We start from the raw sequence: 19,798 nt of genomic DNA on the forward strand, positions 1-19,798 counted from the left end.
CTAGTTTGTAAATCCAACAGGAGCAAACTTCATCTGCCCTGTTAGGTTTGTTTTGTTGGTATAAATTGTATGATTTCATTTGTAAATTATTTTAGCTTAGTCATGATTGATAGGCATGTTATGTTTACATATCTGCATTTCTATTTGTAGATATGTAAGTAACACTGTTTTAAAAAAAAAAGCACTTGAACTCCAATGTAAAAAGCAGTCTGGTGCACAACGCAGCTGCATCCCAACCCATGGAACCATCAGGTCACCCAGCACTGCTGTGCCTTCCCAGCGCTCTGTATCTCAGCCATAGCCCTCTCTCCAGAACATCCAGGCTAACCATGTAGGCCTTCTCCTTTTGAGTCTGGGCATCTGCTGCACTCCAGCTCCAACTCATCACTTGGGAATAAATATTAGAGGAAACATATCTAACTAGTGATTCCAATTGTATAACTTCCCTAAATAGCTCTTTGCTTCAGATTAATCCAGGAAGCTAAATATCACATATGCCTGTGAAACCCTCTCCGCCTCTTCTACTTGCTGTTCTTGCTGCTGTTGTTCAGTCTCTAAGTCATGTCGGACTCTTTGTGATCCCATGGAGTGCAGCACGCCTTAGCCCACAGGTTCTATCTAAATACACACCTGTAGGCTCCCATGAGGTGCCCCAGTGTGAGGGTGGTGGGACACTAAAGCAGTTTTAGAACAAAGGAGGGGGCCATCGAGGGCACTGCCAGTGGCTCAGTGATAGAGAATCCACCTGCAATGCAGGAGACATAAGAGACGCAGGTCGGATCCCTGGGTCAGGAAGGTCCCCTGGAGGAGGAGATGGCAACCCACTTCAGTGTTCTGGCCTGGAGAACCCCATGGACAAAGGAGCCTTGCAGGTTGCAGTCCGTGCGGTCACAAAGGGTCGGTCACAATGAGCACACACACATATCCATAGAGGGCCCTGCCCTGAGTGTGAAGCCTCTTCTCAGTTGTCAATGAGACCTTCTTTCTTCCATGAAAAGGAACTACAAGGGAAAAAATAAATCCAAGCAAAGAGGATATCCTGCTTTGGTTTTTAGTTAGCTATTTGGCTTGTTAATGCCAGATTCCTGGCTTGGTAACATAACTTGATTCTTTTCTGACCTTTGTGAAAATGTATCCACAAATAATTCATACAACATGCTGAATCTTTTCGATGAATGTTTTGATTACTTTCAGTTCAATTCGTTGGATTTCTGCTTCTAAATCTTTACTAATCATCAGCTTAGTAAAGAAATCTAAATAAGCTAACCCACAGTCTTCAAAGGCAGTTGCTGTTGTATAAATTTTTTCAGTCTAAGCTGTTATTTGATCATTGTCAATTATCCTCTGTAGCTATTGGACTAATGCTTTTCAGATATTTAAAAGTTTAAAAACTCATCAGATCAGGTCTCTAAATGTTAAGAAACAGAACCGTCCTCTTAGAACTCTGTGGTTCAGTAAGTAGTCACGTTCAGGGTCGATCCTGCCAAGAAGCTGGTAATGATGGTTGGCATTTGGCTCAAGAGGTGGTGTTTTCAATGTTGCAGAATCGCCTACCAGCGGAATGACGATGACGAGGAAGAGGCCGCCCGGGAACGGCGCCGCCGCGCCCGACAGGAAAGGCTGCGGCAGAAGCAAGAGGAAGAAGCCTTGGGGCAGGTGACCGACCAGGTGGAGGTCAACACCCAGAACAGGTACTGTCCTCTTCGGAAGGGCACATTTCTCAGTCGCTTCTTAGCCAGTCTGTTGAAAGAATTGTGTTGGGCGAAGCACTCCCTTCTCAGCCCAACTCAGTCTCTACACTCTCTCTAGCTTGTTTAAATTCTTGTGCGGCCATTATTGGCAACTCACCAGACTGGACAGTTGATCTGATTTAGACATCAGGACACCAATACTCCTTTCTTCTCACCCCCTATCCCGTCCCCTAAACAAACCCCAATTGAAGGATATTTTCTTTGTAATCTAGTAAATTTTTTATTTACTAAAAATCACGGGTCATATTCTTAAATAAGGAAAACTATTTACATTCATTCTTTAAGGTATTGTTATCTGTTCTGAACTAAAGATATATTAGTTTAATAGTCCTCTGCACCTACCAGTAGCAGAGAGAATACTTCAATTTTAAAAGTAGGCATGAATTGCAGATGTCTTATTCTTCCTAATATACACCCTAACCCAGTATTCTCTGTTCTCGGTAATATTCTGCAAGGTGCAGAATCCTGTTTGATTTAATGTAGTTATTCAAAGAAGCTTATGAGTTTAGTACTGCATTTTCCCCTATATCAGTCCTGGTGGAAATCAGGAAAGTTGAGATATCTTAGTAATAAGTTCAATTTCTTATAACAAGTGTGTGTTAGTTGCTCAGTCGTGTCCGACTCTTTGCGACCCTGTGGACTGTGCCCGCCAGGCTCCTCTATTCATGGCATTCTCCAGGCAAGAATACTGGAGTGGGTTGCCATTCCCTTCTCCAGGGGATCTTCCTGACCCAGGGTCTCCTGCATTGCAGGCAGATTCTTTACCATCTGAACCATCAGGGAAGCCCTCGCTTCTTCTAAAGGGACTTTTAAAAGTTCACACATACAAGGTCACACGGTGCATTATGCTAATAGTTAGTATATGTCATGTATATGCTCCAAGGTACAGAAAAGATGAGGATGTTTGAGGGGGAATGGAGCAAAAGATAATTTGATTTTAAAATTATGGAATGGTTACATATAATGAAATCATCATATAAGATCTTTTGTGTGGTTTTGGTTTTAGATTCTCTTATTTTGTGCATATTGGGAGGAAACTGTATTTGATAATCCCCTTCATTCAATCTACATAGAAAATTCTGAAGGGAAAGAGTTCTGACCTCTTTAACGTGAATTTCAGTGGGTGCACAGAAGGTTTCTGAAGGCAGTCGCAAAAATGCTGGCAGGATGACTCAATCAGGAAGCTTCTTGGTTAGGTGGACAAACAGACCTCATCCCTCAGTAAGTACCTCCTAATTAGGGAGGGTGTATAGCCAAGAGGTTGAGGTTTGTTCTTTGGGGTTCACCACCTGGCTTTGAATCCCAACCTGACCCTCCCTTCACTAACTCTATTTTTTCAGTTAAATGGAAATAAAAATTATACCTTTGTTTAAGGCATGTCATTAAATTTAAATGAGATGATAACACATGTAAAATGCACATAATAATCTTGGCCATTATTAGGAAGATGGTAGCAGAATCTTATAAATCAGAGCAGTATGGTCATCACTTCCTTTTCCATTTTTGAGCTGAGGGAGATGGGAAAAAAAGAGTTTAAATACCACATTTTACATTTTAAGGCCTTCCATGAATCTGGCTATTAGGGAATAATCAATAATGCCATAAAAAGTTACTGGTGCCTGTAGTTTTCTTGCTTTTAAAATCTTGCTCCTACTTGTATTTCTCTTCTTTCACAATTTACTATTACTAGTTATTTCATGCTATTGATTGAGTACAAAATTCTTTTTTTTTTTTTTTTTAGTAGCTCATATTCATGTAATTTACCTCTGACATGAAGAATAAGTATTCTTGGGGCTAAGCAACTGTAATTGGTACTCAGCTTCTACTGATAATAGCTATCCTGATTTATAAATAGCAAATAGCAAAAAAAGATTCAGTAGAATCTGTTATTTCTTAAGAGTTCTTTAAGCCAACTAGCATTTTGGAATTTGGGGTACCTCTTAAAAATTATTTAAATTCATTTGGTCCAAATGCCTCACATACATAGATTTTTCCCCTTAAATTCTAAGCTATTTGCGTTTTCAGAGAAGTTTAACCCTTATGTGTCTAATTCATCAACATGATGCCTTACAGCAACAGCGAAGGCCAAGAAAGTTTAAAATCTAGCCTCTACTCTGCCATTTCTTATTGTTAAAGGTGAAGTGTGTTTTTCCAAAATTAAGTGAACTTGAACTTCAAAAGGGCCAAGGTTGGTATGAACCATGAAATTTGATGGAGTTTCAAAACACTGCAAGACATACTTTTCCAACTCTGGTCACAGTCCTAGGATCACATGACTAGTTGTTTCCTGCAGTGAAGACCGACACGCCTGGCTTGGGCAGTGTCCAGCCAGCATCCCACAGTAGTGAGCATGGTGATGGACATGCTGCGATTTGGATTTTAGAGATTTTCTCTTCTTATTTTATAAACATCAAATCTAACTGTTCTTTGTCTACTCTAGAAAAGAAGGGCAAGAGACCCTTTCCTCATGGAAATCTTGACAAAGAATGTAGACGGTATATTATGTATATATTAGTTAGAGCAACATCAGCTGCTTTAACAATGATTTCCCAAACTGGGTATTTCTGATTGGTAGAACTTGCCCCCTATCTTCTGTCCCCTTGCGAGTCTATCAACCTCAGGGGCTTTGGAGTCCTCTGATCTAGCCAGCAGACAGAGATTGACAAGGAAGAGAATGTACCTCTGCTTCTTATTTGTCCTGGCCTGGACATCACACTTCTACTCATACTTCATTGGAATTATTGGTCATGAGGCCCCACCCAGGTGCAAGGAAGAAGGGAGGGTTAGGCAATGACTTGATGGGCAATGACTTCCTGTGACTAAGGAAGGAGGAGCATGAATTGTGGTGGACAGTTGGATGTCCCCACCGTGGGGGTTATTAGCCTGAATATAGCATCTGTGCACTATTATTAATACATACACTCCCTTCCTCTCAAAGTACTTTGTGTTCCAGAAATCCAGATCAGGAATTCCAGATGACTTGGCAACATGTGGGAACACTATATGATATGAGAGGAATTTGTTTCTTCAGTTTGGTCCTTGTCTTAATTTGAGTTCTCCAAGAATCAGATTCTGAAACAAAGATTTAAGTACAGTTTATTTTTAAAGTGATCCTAGGAAAAGCTGGTAGCAGTGTGGGAAAGTGAGGCAGAGAAGGCAATGCAACCAAATCAAGGTTTTCTTTCTGAACAAATTACCACTGTGAGTATCTGGAGCTCACCTCCACTGGGCGCTCTAAGATCTAGTGTGCTGCAGGTACCTCGGAGCTATCTGATTCCAAAGGTGAAGAGAGCTGAGGTATTTATTCACTAATGCTCATCAATTTTTGCTAGAGGCACAGTGCCCAGGGGGCATTAATGCTCAGCTCTTCTGTTTACAGAATAGACTCACCATGGCCAGAGAAAGACCATGGACAAAGGTTTGCATATGTGTCATTGAAATCCAGGCAGGAATGTACTAATATGGGGTTATATATGGGGAGTGTGTGTATATGTATTTCTCTATGTATCTGCTGTAGTTCCCACGTGGCACAGTACATGAATCCAGCTGACCGATTAATCAGCAAGCTGTCCTTGGTGTTGTTTCTGTTGTCCAGTGTGCCTGACGAGGAGGTCAAGACAACCACCACCAACACTCAGGCGGAGGGCGATGATGAGGCTGCTCTCCTGGAGCGACTGGCTCGGCGGGAGGAAAGACGCCAAAAGCGCCTCCAGGAAGCCCTGGAGCGACAGAAGGAGTTTGACCCAACAATAACAGATGCAAGTTTGTCGCTCTCCAGCAGAAGAATGCAAAACGACACAACAGACAATGAAACGGCGGAGAAGGAAGGAAGAAGTGAAAGTCGCCAGGAAAGGCAGGAGCTGGAGGAAACGGAAATAGTCACCAAGTCACACCAGAAGAATGATTGGATGGAAGCGGAAGAGAAAAAGAAAGAAGAGAAAGAAAAGGAGGAAGAAGAAGAAGAGAAGCCAAAGCCAGGGAGCATTGAAGAAAATCAGGTAGAGGTGGTGGTAGACGAGAAAACAGCAGACACCCAGCAGGAAACAGTAATGCCACTGAAAAATGGGCAGATCAGTACAGATGAGCCTAAGACCGAGGAGGAGGGGGAAAGGGGCTCAGATGAGATTCTCCAGAATGAAAAGATGGAAGAGGAAGCCAGGGAAAGAGCTGAGGCAGAAAGGGCCAGGTTGGAAGCAGAAGAAAGAGAAAGAATTAAAGCTGAGCAAGACCGAAAAATAGCAGAGGAGAAAGCGAAAAAGGAAGCAGAAGAAAAAGCAGCTGCCCAAGAGAGAGAAAGACAGGAGGCAGAGGAGAGGGAGAGGATCAAGGAGGAGGAGAGAAAGGCAGAAGAGGAGAGGCAGAGGATCAAGGAGCAGGAGAGAAAGGCAGAAGAGGAGAGGCAGAGGATCAAGGAGCAGGAGAGAAAGGCAGAAGAGGAGAGGCATAGGATCAAGGAGCAGGAGAGAAAGGCAGAAGAGGAGAGGCAGAGGGCGAAGGCAGAGGAAGAAGAGAGAGCTAAGATAGAAGAGCAAAAACGTAAGAAGCAACTAGAAGAGAAAAAGGGGCAAATGCAAGAGAAAAAGATTAAAGGGGAAAAGGTAGAGGAGAAAACAGCAGGGAAGGGGGTCAATGAAAAGAAAGTACAAGAAGATAAACCTCATACAGCTGTCCCAAAGAAACAGGTACAGTAAACCTTTTGCACCAAGTGTGTGATGCCTGCAACTTGCGAGAAATGTAATGCACATCAAATTTGGGACTGAGGCCACATTCCTAAGGCCCCACGTGCTTAATCGTTTGGCAAGCTGTTCATTTTTTTAGGTCATAGCAATATGCAAGCATAGAGCAATCAACTGAGGGCTAAATATCCCACCAACCAAATGTACTGATACAACCAGAGAGAAGTGAATTGCTCTGTGCTTGATTGCTATGAATACCAGAAAAAATGAATTAACCCAAAGATGACAAGTGTGGTGGTGCTGCGCTGAAATGATTCTGCACCTGCATCTAAACTCATTCCTTCTAACAACTTACCTCTCTCCACAGGTCTACATGAGGCAGCAGGACCATAACTCCTCACCTCATCTGTTGTGTTTGGCATCTAATAGAAGATGCTAAAAGTTGGGGTGGGAAACTGACATGACGAATCATGGTCAGAAATATCTTAAGAACACAAAAATAACCCCCTTGAAATTAACTGGTAATAAAGGAGGGAAAGGAGCCATTTTGGACCTTTTATTAAAAAAATGTCAGAATCCTGACTTGCCGTCATGTAGACCTGAGCCTAATGTAGACTTGCAGAAAGCCATTCATCTGGGGCAGCATCAACTTAAAACTGGTTGGTAGTTACAAGCACACATTCTGCTTCTTTTACCATCTGGGTGATACAGATTTATGTAGCACAGGAAGAGTGGAATGGGGCTGGGGGAGTGTCTGTAATCTAAGAAACATTTTTTTTTCTCTGTCTGCAAGGCTACATTAAAAGCACTATAGAGATGCTTGTGTATTCAGCTTTCCAAAGAGAACTCTCTGTCGCTAAGCCTGCATTGCATTCAAGTCATCTTTCACTTCTGCTTCTTACAAGGGGCTCATAAACACAGCTATCGTAAGAGATGATCAGGAACTAGATGCACCAAACACTCAGGAGGTTTTCAACACTCACGAGAAGCACCACATCACGCTGGACCTCAGTGAGCACGATGGCAGGCACACGAGGAAAGATTTGGTGGGAGGAAACTATCCCACATTGCTGTTAGAACCACTGGCACTGGGGAAATGTGAGGATTGGTACAGCCACAGAGAAGTCACTTCACGCCACATGCAGAGTGACCTGAGCACCCTCTCACTCTTGCTTTTAAATAAGTGACCTTACCATTCTTGAAAATAAAAAGGAAGAAGAAAGGGGGGCTAAAGTGCCAGCTAAAAGAGAAAAGTCCCAAGAAGACAAGGCTGCCTTCAAAAAAGAAGAGGTAAATATCACTGAGAAGGAACCTAGTCATAAAGCACAGAGAGCAGTGTTCCATGACGTTTCAGGTCAGATGATCTCAAAACTGTAACCTCTAACCCAGTATTTTTCAAGCCGTGGCTCATGATCCATTGAATGGTGAAATCAATTGAAAGCAAAACTAGTTAAAAGTGTCAATCTGCATTGTTTTAATGAAGTAGAGTAGAAAATATCAGAGGGCATCGTGGCCACGAAGCGTTGCATTGTGATATAAATTGTCTTTTCTACTATGGGTCACAGTCAGAAAGCTTGAGAAATACTTCTCTCATCAACCTTTCCTGCTTTCTACTCTCCTCAAAAAAAGCTATTTTTTTTTTCTTTGAGCCATCCTACTTTCATTTCAATCATGAAATATTTCCAACTGGCTTTGATTAATGATTTAACTTTTCCAAGGGAAAACACTCCCACACCTCTCAGTAGAAAATCTGATGAACTGAAGATGATATTTGGTTTTCAAAAGAAAAGCTTGGCACAGTGTTCTGCATTGCATTTCTGAGGCACACACAGGAGCTGGTGCCAGGGTGTTTGACTGTAGGTAAGTAGTAAACAAGTCAGTGGACCAGAGGCTGCTGCAGACAGCATGTCATTATGTCCCGACATAATCAAAATGCCACATCAGAAAGCCTGACCTCAGGACTTCCGTGGCCATCCAGTGGTTAAGACTCTTCGCTGTCAATGCAGGGGGCACAGGTTTGATCCCTGGTTGGGCAACTAAGATCCTGCATGCCACATACCACAGCTTAAAAAAAAAAGGAGAAAGAAAGAAAGCCTGATCTTGTTTTAACCATCATGCTTATGTTAGCTCCAAGCAATCCTAAAAATGATGATAGTATTTAATAAGCTCAAAGTACTTGATCGTGGTAAACTAAATTATCAAACATAAGATTTGAAGTACTCTACTTGTGGGACTGAATTGTAGTTATTGAGCTCCAACTCAGATGGACTCTTGCTACATTTTTCTGCCCATTATAGCACAGAATAAGACACAGACAAATCTATATTTAGCAAATAGATGAGATTTAATAGGAGAATGATTATTTTCTTAAACCTTTTTTTCCTAAGATTCATGTAAAAAGAACTCTAGTTCATGTTATATTTATTTTGTTTTTGGTATGTGTTCCTCCCATTTTCTAGTAGAACTTATGGTGGCTTGGGAGTAAAAACCAAATGTGAACACTGCCCAGTTAAAAGCAGGAGAAAGCATGAATGCTAAAAACTAGAAAACTAAATTTGGCTCTAATGAGGCTGCTGAGAAATTTGTTGAACATGTTGGGAAACAACTGTTCTCCTTCTGTAACAGAAAAACAGCTACAAATTCATTTCCAAAAAATGAACATTACTTTGGGACTAAACTCAGAAATATCCCACATATATTATTTATTTCGCTTCCCACATATATATTTATATATCCCACATATATTATTATTTAGCTTCATCTCTAAAGCTAGCATTTTGTGTGGGGGAATATCTTTAACTTATTTTTAATTGGAGTATAATTGCTTTACACCACTGTATTGGTCTCTGCTGTGCAACAGCATGAAATCAGCTATGTGTAGACACATACCCCCTCCCTCTTGAGTCTCCCCCTCAACCACCCGTCCCACCCATCCAGGTCATCAGAGAGCTGAGCTCCCTCTGCTATACAGAAACTTCTTGGGGGGAATATCTCTAAGTACAGGAGGAAGAGGGCATGAAATCATAGCTCGGTGATTACATTTCTGTGGAGCAGGAGAGGCGGAATGACTCTATGGATTCTGCATTTCATTCAGTTCAGTCAGATGTGGATTGTTTTTAATGACCAAGGCATTCTGTGTCCACGTTTTGTGTCTGTGAACTACAGGGAGCTCACCAGCAGCCATCCCATCAACCTTTAGCTTCTTTTCAGATAAGGCCCCCAGTTCAACAATGGCCGTGGTTTGATTTTAGTCCTGCCCCTTTCTCAGTCTGCCCTCCAGCACATTCCAGTGTCCCAAAACTTGGCCTCTTTTTGCCACAAGAACAGATTAGCTCCTTAACCCAAGCTTTGGGGAAAAACAAAAACAAAAACTTCCATTCCTGTTTTAACATTGCATATATAAATTACTAGTTGAATAACTAGGTTTTCCCCTCTCCACCTGTTTGTGTAGCTACTCCACTTAGATAACTTTAAATCATAGTTTATGTGATGTGGCCATTTTAAATGCCCTCCTTCTACCCCCATCCCGCTTTTTGTTCTCTACTCTCAACAAAAGTCTTTCCTTTCATGGAGTTAGCAAGAAAAGGAAACACAAACATCAGGTGAGCTACATTTCCAGAAGTTACTCCAATGCCTTACACAAAACCTTCTTTCTCCCACTGCAGTTTAACTGTTTGTGGCAGTGAATCACAGATGACCAGTAACCCTGAAACGTAATTTAACTTTTTCTTTTCCCCAACTATAAAATGCCTTCTTTTAATTTTTAAAAAATTTTTGTTGAAGTACAGTGTTGTATTTATGCTGTACAGCAAGTGATTCAGTTATACATATATTGTGTGTGTGCATGAGTTCATGCTCAGTTGTGTCCGACTCTCTGCGCCCCCATGGACTGTAGCACACCATGCTCCTCTGTCCATGGGATTTGCCAGGCAAGCATACTGGAATGGGTTGCCATTTCCTACTCCAGGTTAATCTTCCCAACCCAGGCATCAAACCCACATCTCTTGTGTCTCATGCATTGGCAGGCAGATTCTTTACCCACTAAGCCACCTGGGAAGCCCTTTATACATATACATATATTCTTTTTTTATCTACATTCTTTTCCATTATGGTTTATCATAGGATATTGAATATAAAATGCCTCCCTGTAAAATGCCTCCTTTTAGTTCTTCACCCCAGAGCTTGTTTTTTGTTCTGGCCTCTAATAGGAAAACAGCTTCCAGCAGAGCTGTTCATATAATAATGAAACTAATATTCATATCACGTAGGCCAGAGCCTCTCACTAAACATCAGGGTACATGCTGGTCACCTGGGATCTTATGAAACACAGACTCTGCCTCTGTGGGTCTGGGTAGAGCCTCAGCTCCCCAGGGAAGTCCATGTTGTCCATGGACAGGGCCATTCATGTGATAGACATTGGGCCTGGAACAGGAAGTGAGGCTTCTGAATCTAACAAAAGTATGTTCAACTTAGTCTGAAAAAGTGTAACTTGCACCTGTTCTTATCATTCTTCTGGAATCAAATGATACAAAGCAGTACAACAGAGAAACTGGTGTCTCAGTCCCTTTAGACTTGTTCACAACTTTTTGAGTGTCTCTCTGGCACAAGAGTATGTCACTGGAATTCCTACCCCTACACACATACACCCATGTGTTACCCCACTGATCACTTTTTTTTTTTGGCTGTGCTATACCCAGTTGTGTCCAACTCTTTGTGACCCTGTGGATTGTAGCCCCGGCTTCCCAGGTGGCACTAGTGGTAAACAGCGTGCCTGTCGATGCAGGAAATGCAAGAGACGTGGGTTCAATCCATGGGTCAGGAAGATCCCCTGGAGTAGAACATGGCAGTCCACTCCAGTATTCTTGCCCAGGATAACCCCATGGACAGAGGAGCCTGGCGGGCTACTGCAACAGGGTCAGACATGACTGAAGCAACTTAGCATGCACAGACTAGCCTACCAGGGTCCTCTATCCATGGGATTTCCCAGGTGAGAATGCTGGAGCAGATTGCCATTTCCTACTCAGGATACATGGCCCTGTGTTAATCCATCAGCACAGATTCTCTTCTTGGTAACATTTTGATCTAGAGGCTCTAATGCTTTTCCCAGTGGGCTCAGAATATCCCATTAGCTTAGGCTGAATCTGCTATAGAAGCCAACCCACTGTGCTCCTTAAAGTGTTACGGAATTTATTTATTCATTTCCCAGAAAGAAAAAATAATTTGCAGTCAGCATTAAATTATCATTATTTCTTTGGGAATTTTTTTAAGTCTTCCAAAGAGAATATAAGCACCACAACTTTGCTAATACAGGAAGAACTTGAAAAAAAAGGATGTTTCTTCTGTTAGACATGTATGGTTTTATAAATCTATTTTATATTTTATTTATATATTTATATATAAATTTATTTATAAAATATATTTACATTTTTATTTTGGTCAGTAAATTAGATAATGCATTTGAATATCTCTGACTCCAAAATAAGAGAAATGAGTTTCTCTTTGTATAGTGCTCCACAAACTGTAAGGTGTGACTCACAGTTTCTTTCATGGGTTCACTGCAAGGGGACCCCCCCTCACCCTTAAATGTGTATCCCCAGATACTTCTTAACCAGGATATAAACTCCCATCCATAGTTTCTCGGGCTATTCCCAACAATGGTAGGTCAGAATGAAAAGAGACCTTGCTTGCTCCTGCCTGTCCAATAAACACTGATTTACCACCAAGCAAGGACAGTCGAATTAAAGCTGCGGGACAGACCAGGAGCTTCCTTCTCTTCTCTGAGCCTCTCAGCACAAATCTGGAGCCAAGAAGGAAGGCACAGGATGAAGGATTAGGAAGGGATCATCTAGCCCAACCCTCTCTTTTCATGCACACGGAGCCAGCATTCCAGAGATGTCAGGTGACTTAAAGTAACAGTTAGATTGTTGACAACACTAAAACTAAAACTCAGATTTCCTGACTTTCAGACAAAGCACTCAGAAAGAATAGCAAAATAACAGCCTTCCTCTTCGGCAAGTCCAAGGGATGTCCTAGATATATGCCACTTGGAGAAAAATTAAAAGTCATAACTAGCTAGGGCACCATGGTAGTGAATAGTCCATCGATAGTAATTTAATCAAATAATACTCAGCAAAAGCAATCAGGCAAAGGACTACTGAAGACCCATCAGTAAAAAGCAAAAAAAAAAACCCTTTTCTTAGTAAAACATGCACTTTGGTGGGGGTTAGGTATTGGAAGCATAACAACTGCAAAGAGGTGAGTGATCAGGTAAGGGGTGGGACCGTTCTTGGCAGCCCCTGGAGCCCTGAGTTCTTACACCCAAACCCTCCTCCTTTGGTCTCTTTAGAATGTTAGTGCTTTGTCACTGTTTGTCTTCAAATGAGCAGTAATGAACCTCAGCTGTTCTCACACTCATTTTTTAAGAATGGGTGAGATGATAAAGGTAATTTGAACTCCTTTACCTCCCCCCAAAAAGCTATGCAAATTCAGTATACTTTGAAACAATCTGTCTCACTGTGAGGAACTTGTAACACAAAGCCTACATGTGCACACAAAAAATTAAAGCTAATACCTGCTCTCCATGTACCACCTTCCTCTGTCTCCCACAACAATCGCAAAGCCACTTTCAGAGACTAAATTATCACCTTCAATGGAAGTCAAGGTCAGCCCTGGAATTTTTCCTTTGCGTTCTATCTTTAATGCTTTAGATGACTACAGACACGGCCCCGCAGGTCTCTGTGTCATCCCTCTAAAGGTAGGGTTATTATGTCTTCTATCCTGAAGACTCTAGTTATTCATTTGATTAAAATACTAGGGTGGTCTTCCTCTGACATCAGCCAAGACTGACTTGACAGATCTGGCTAACTCAGTAGGTTTCTTATTTCCTCCTCAACACATTCAAGTCCTTCTCAAAGAAGCACCCTTCATCCAAGAAGAAACCTGTCCAAGTAACTTGGCCATTCTCCCATCAAGGCCACACTAATAATTGCTCTTCCCGGTGGGAACTGAAAACAACCCCTCTCATGTGGAGTTTCCATAACATAATGGTTTCCAAATGGTAACACCTCCGTCACTTTTGAAAATAAAACCTCAGTGAAATAAGGGATGATCCTGACCTCCTAAAATTGTGGTCAGGGTCTTTGCTCAGAAGCTGGAGGACCATAGCTCATGCTCCAAGAATTTCCTCTGATTCCAGGTCTACCACATCATTCTCCAGTGGTTTGTTTAACTTCTCAGTTTTCTGGCTTCCTAACAATGTTGGGTTTTATTTGGTGATACCAACCGAAACCTAATAAGATTTTTATCGTTATGTTCCTTCCTGATATGTACCATTGGTTAGCTCAAAGATGAGAAGACTAAAAAGGACAAAGAAAGCAAAGACGTTAAGAGGTTCTTGGATGCAAAGAAGGGATTTACAGAAGTGAAGTCTCAGAATGGAGAATTCATGACCCACAAACTTAAACACGCCGAGAATACTTTCAGGTAAGAAGTTAACAGTGACTGTGCTCATGTGTGAAAAAAAAAAGTCAGTCTCCCTACCCTGTGACTCCAGACAGAAACGTGCTAACAGGCAACATACTTGTGTTGTGAGGTCACTGGCCATTGTCTTAGAGATACTCCGTCAGCAGATCAGGCTATCAGTCACTAACAGAACAGCAAGCCCTGCTCAGACAAGGTTTGATCTGCTTTTCCCATTATTTGACAAGGCAGATCAACCCTGCTTGGTATCTATGTTTTTGTTCACTGACCTAATACATTCACGTAAGATCAGCTTATTAGAAAACATTATCACCGGAGTTCATGTCATTGATTCATTCTCTGTAGGGTCCAGCAGACTTCATAAAAGAAATTTCTCAATACCATTTTCAAGGATGTATTTTCTAAACGTTGTAAATTAATTGTTGCAGAAAAGGAAGATTGCCCTGTGGCCAGATACTTCGGAAACATTCAGTCATTTCAGTTCAGTTCAGTCGCTCAGTCGTGTCCGACTCTTTGCGACCCCATGAATCGCAGCATGCCAGGCCTCCCTGTCCATCACCATCTCCCGGAGTTCACTCAGACTCACGTCCATCGAGTCGGTGATGCCATCCAGCCATCTCATCCTCTGTCATCCCCTTCTCCTCCTGCCCCCAATCCCTCCCGGCATCAGAGTTAAACTAAATAAGTTACGTCTCTTTACCACAGGACTTAGAGAGCCTTTGATGTTATTTTGCCTTGGAGAATCTCTAAGAGGGAGGAAGAGGGTGAGCAACTAATGCTCCAGTTTGGAAAACCCTCTTGCAGAGCTTCAGATTCCCCTTTTTCATCCCCTCTCCTATCACATTGAATACATCTGGGCGATTAAGTTTAGGACAGATAGACAAGTGCGTGCATGCTAAGTCGCTTTAGTCCTGTCCAACTCTTCACAACCCCATGGACTGTAGCCCACCAGGCTCCCCTGTCCATGGAATTCTCCAGGCAAGAATACTGGAGTGGGTTGCCATGCCCTCCTCCAGGGAATCTTCTTGACCCAGGGATCAAGTATATGCAGGCAAATCCTCACTTCTAGGTTGAATATGGAGATTCCCCCCACCCCAGCCCAGCTTTGTAGAACTCAAGTTACAGAAGCCTGCCATGGACACCTGACTACCTGACTCTTTGTGCCCCATTCCTACACACACTAGGTCCAACTGCTGGTGCCAAATTGCAGTCTCTGTTATGTCACCGGCTGCTGTGCCAAACATTCTGGAAAAGAGTGGGGTCCCTGTAATGTGGATTCCCAGAGAGTTGTTCTTTGGCGGGTCCCTTGCCTGTAGACCCTGTTTTTTTTGCAATACTTCAAATAAGAAAGTTCCAAGCAGGTATTGTATAGAAGTCAGACTGCTTCTTACACCAAAGCATGGGTAACACTCAGAAGCAAGCAGAACTATGAGGGACAGACATTTCTAGCCGCTTTAAGATGCTAAAGTGTTAGGTAAATATAGTTGTTATGCGCACAATTTTTCTACACAAAAATTTGAGCAAAAATCTAGTCACAGTTTTACAAAAGAGCTGAAAGTACATGGAAGAAAAGATGTGTATACAAAGCCTAAATAAAGTGTGAAGGAATGAGAAGGGAAGAACCTATTAGATGTTACTTGGGATTGGCAAGAACGTAAATGTAAAAATTACATTTATTAGGAATTCATAGAAAGTCTAGAAATCAAGCTGATTCAGGCTGGTAAGCTGAGTGCAGAGCTTGCTGAAGTGCCAGTCCTTTAATGTGTTAGAGCCCTAGAACAGTGTCAAGTTCATGAAAAGTGTTCAAAGAATATTACCTAAAAATATTATTGTTTAATTACTTAGATAAGACCCTGATCCTGGGAAAGATTAAGGGCAAGAGAAGAAGGGGGTGACTGAGGATGAGATGGTTGGATGGCATCATCAATTCAATGGACATGTGTCTGAGCAAACTCCCGGAGATGGTGAAGGATGGGGAGCCTGGCGTGCTGCAGTCCATGGGGTTACGATTGTCAGACACACCTTAGCGACTGAACAGCAATAAGAATTACTTGATAGTTTAAAATACGTGCTGTAGGTGCAAGTACAATTTTATTAAGAGAAATAACTTTATAAATCTGTCAGTAGAAAGAAGTTTGGTTAATAATTAGCAAGCTTCTCAACCAGTTTTAGTCAAAACTCAAATTGACAATTAACATGCCCATTGTTTGGAAATCCAGAAAACTGGGTAACTCGAAAAGACAAGTCACAAGAGACGGCAACAGACAGAGGACTGAGAATCATAATTGGGACTCTTGCTTTAATTTTGCTATGTTTTGACAGAAGAAAACGAAACAAACTGCTACCGTATTATTAGTTTTTAATTTAGCTGCCAACGTACGTTAGTTGTAGTTTCAATTAGAAATTGATCCCTGTAGAAGCAGAGACACCTCACTTTGCTCCAAATAGTTATACAGTGAGGGGAGCTGGGGAGGAGTGAGAGCCTCTATTTGGATTAGCTTAGTACCTATTAGTCTAACTGAAAACTAGCTGTGTTCATAGTGAAAGGTCTATATTCATCTCGACTTTCACCTAGCAAAGCCACAGAAAGAGAACCTTCTGGAAGAAATTTCCATATTAGTGGTACCCTAATGCTCAGGCCATCCCAGCACATCTGAGCAGATGTGATGCGGTCAAAATTCTTGTTCCTGTTTTGAGCATAGCTCCTTTTGTTGATTTAATTACTTTTCCCTTTGACAGACCCATTTTCTTATAGCTAGATGTTTTCTCTAAAGTATGACATGAAAATCTCAATTCAGGAGAAAGTTAAGCACCCATCACCTAAGGAAACCACCAGTAACATTTTCCCCAGATACTCTTTATGTGTATACATTCAAAACACACATAGATGTATATATGTGTATAATTATAAATCTCTGTTTTAAAGTGATTCTTTCACTGAGCATAACAGTGTATCTTTTTGCTAGCTTTCTGCACCAGTGAGTATAAGCCTACAGTTATGTTAGAGTGTTTTTACTGGGTGGATGGGTCATGACTGATTTAACAAGTCCCTAATGATGGGCATCTGAATGTCCAAAATGAAGATTGAGCGACACCTAGTGGAGTCCAGAAAAGTTTCTATGTATTAGCAGTCCTACCAAACAAAACACTAAGAACAGGAAGAACCAACTCTCTGAAGATGGAGAGACTTTAACTGAAAGGAGAGGGTTCCTCTCTGGAGTCACAGGCCTATGGACATTTAAGACTTTGAAAGAGCAATATCAAGTCTTAAGGGGTCCCCTAACCATGGGGTCGCTAAGAGTCAGACACTACTGAGCAACTTCACTTTCACTTTTCACTTTCATGCACTGGAGAAGGAAATGGCAACCCACTCCAGTGTTCTTGCCTGGAGAATCTCAGGGACGGGGGAGCCTGGTGGGCTGCCGTCTATGGGGTCGCACAGAGTCGGACACAACTGAAGCGACTTAGCAGCAGCAGCAACCTTGACTGAGTTAAAAATAAGAGTTGACCTTTAGCTATCAAGAACCTAAAATGATATTTTTTAACTTTTTAACCTCAACTCCTAGTAAGATATAAATTTTACATCATATCCCGGTACACATCTACATATGTATTTATAACTGAAACAAGAATGTCAAGAAAAGGTCGTTTCCCTTGTTCCATGCAATACCCTCTGATATTTTCTCCTTGGTTCTTCTAAATGCTAATTAAAGTCCACTAAATAGAGTTTACAAAATGCAGCTTGAAAAGCATAGTACTAAAGGACATAGTTTATTCAGAACAATCTCACTATTTTAAAAGCATGAGATGCATGCAAAAAACCAGTATCGGTAACTATGTAATCTTGGACTCCTTTTCCGTTCCTCCTCTTGCTTCATAACTGGAAACACCAGTGCTATTCTCTGCATGGAATAAATGATACTAGACCATGGTAATTCATCTGTTACAAAAGTGTCAGAAATGGGCCACCTATGTTTAGATATAGTTAAGAATGCCCTCACTACCTGCTAATGAGTATTTATATAAGATTTCCTCCATTTTTGTGGCTCAATAATATTCCACTGTATGTACTTTTACATTTTTGTAATACGTTCATCCACCAATGGGCACTTAGGCTGTTCCCATGTCTTGGCTATTGTAAATGATGCCACATGACTATGGGCGTTACGTGTATCTTTTTGAGTTAGTGTTTTCATTTTCTTTGGATAAATATCCAGAAGTGGAATTCCCGCATCATATGGCAGTTCTACTTTTAATTTTTTGAGGAATCTCCATACTGTTTTCCGTAGTGGTTGTACCAATTGACAGCCCCACCAACAGTGCCTGTTTGCTTCCATTGTACTACCTAGGGAACCCAGGGTAAGTGGCAGAGAGGGGATTCGGATTCAGACCTGGGAATTCCAGATGGACCCCAACTTAGCCGTGAGGGTCCGCTGTCCAGTGAGGGCAGTGGAGATTTCCGTGTGGGATGCAAGGCCTGCAGACCGACCTCCCCCGCTTCCAGGGGCGGTGAGGGTAGGCTGCAAGGCAGACGAGTGCCCCTCCTTTGCAGCCGCGCTGGAGGGAGGGTCAGCGAGGCCAAGGAGGCTGAAGGCACTTCCCAGGTGGAAGCCGGCAAACGGCTGGAGGAGCTGCGCCGCCGCCGTGGGGAGACGGAGAGTGAGGAGTTCGAGAAGCTCAAGCAGAAGCAGCAGGAGGCGGCCTTGGAACTGGAGGAGCTGAAGAAGAAGAGGGAGGAGCGAAGGAAAGTCCTAGAGGAGGAGGAGCAGCGGAAGAAGCAGGAGGAAGCAGAGCGAAAAGTGAGAGAGGAGGTAAGGCGGGGCGGAGCGCGGTGGTCTCGAGCCTTCACTTAACCCAAACTCACGAGTACGCGTCTCTGTGAACATTCTGACCCTGGAAAATAGTTTCTTCCCTGGTGAACTGCTGCTGCCCTTTTGAACGTGAATTCTTACAAATGCATGAATCTGAGCAAACTCCTGGAAACAGTGAAGTACTGGGTAGCCTGGTGTGCTGCAGTCCTTAGGATCACAAAGAGTCTGAGTCGACTTAGCGACTGAACAACAGCAGCAGCTTGCTGTGTGCTAGGTGTGGTTCTAAAAATTTATACACATTAATTTATGCAGTTCTCCTAAGATCTCTCTGATATAGATAGTCTTCTCATCCCCATTTTACAGATCAGGAAACTAAGGCACCGAGAGGTTTTGTAATTTTCCCGAGGTCCCACTTTTCGTTGTCTTAACGCATGAACCTGTAAATGTCCCTCAGTAAAGACTGTGAGAGCAGAGAAGGATGAAAAAGTCTGCAGATCAGTTACAAGAACCAAGAGTCACATGGTAGTTGTTTTTTGATATTTGAAGAGGTTTCATAGAGAAGATTTTCCCAAAAATCGTTTTGGGGGTGTGTTAAGTGGAAGAGTAAGTAACTAGATTTTCACAGGCAGGGACAGTACCTGCTTTGTTCATTGCTGTACACCCAGGACCCAGCACAGCGCCAGGCGTGTAGCAGGAGCCCAGTGATTATGAGCAGATGAATTTGTTCCATCTTAAGCAGAACTGAAAATGACAGATAAAGTTACAAGAAGGCAAATTTTGAAAATTGAAAAAGTGCTTAACCAACTACTGTAGCATTGCAGTAGTTTACAAAGAGCATTTTTTCCTTGTATCCTGAGGTACATTATTTATCCTCATTTTATGGACAAAGAAATGGGAATCAAGTAGTTTGACTGACTTGTGTGAAGTCACTTGACTAATAATAAGTGATAGATTTGCTGCTGCGACCCAGCTTCTCCAACTCCGCCTAGAGCTTTCCACACAAATCTCCAGAGACTGTGATCTCCCATCATTTAGAATATGCAACAAGACTTTAGATGACTTTCTGACATGGATCCTATAC

At 42.1% G+C, this 19,798-nt stretch overlaps 1 protein-coding gene across 8 annotated transcripts in view; it reads left to right on the plus strand.

Annotated features, from left to right (window-relative positions):
• Window positions 1-19,798, plus strand: part of CALD1 (caldesmon 1) — a 231,591-nt gene that overhangs the window by 188,296 nt on the left and 23,497 nt on the right. For 6 of the 8 annotated variants that reach the window (XM_070369035.1, XM_070369036.1, XM_070369037.1 and 3 more), the window contains 5 exons: window positions 1,545-1,691; window positions 5,347-6,433; window positions 7,640-7,717; window positions 13,767-13,909; window positions 18,459-18,717. In XM_070369035.1, coding sequence (XP_070225136.1) covers window positions 1,545-1,691; window positions 5,347-6,433; window positions 7,640-7,717; window positions 13,767-13,909; window positions 18,459-18,717 — 1,714 coding nt within the window. The remainder of the gene's footprint in view (window positions 1-1,544; window positions 1,692-5,346; window positions 6,434-7,639; window positions 7,718-13,766; window positions 13,910-18,458; window positions 18,718-19,798) is intronic. The other 2 variants (XM_070369040.1, XM_070369041.1) reach the window with 1 other exon arrangement.

This window comes from Bos mutus, chromosome 4 (assembly GCF_027580195.1).
Source record: "Bos mutus isolate GX-2022 chromosome 4, NWIPB_WYAK_1.1, whole genome shotgun sequence".
Taxonomy (NCBI): Eukaryota; Metazoa; Chordata; class Mammalia; order Artiodactyla; family Bovidae; genus Bos; species Bos mutus.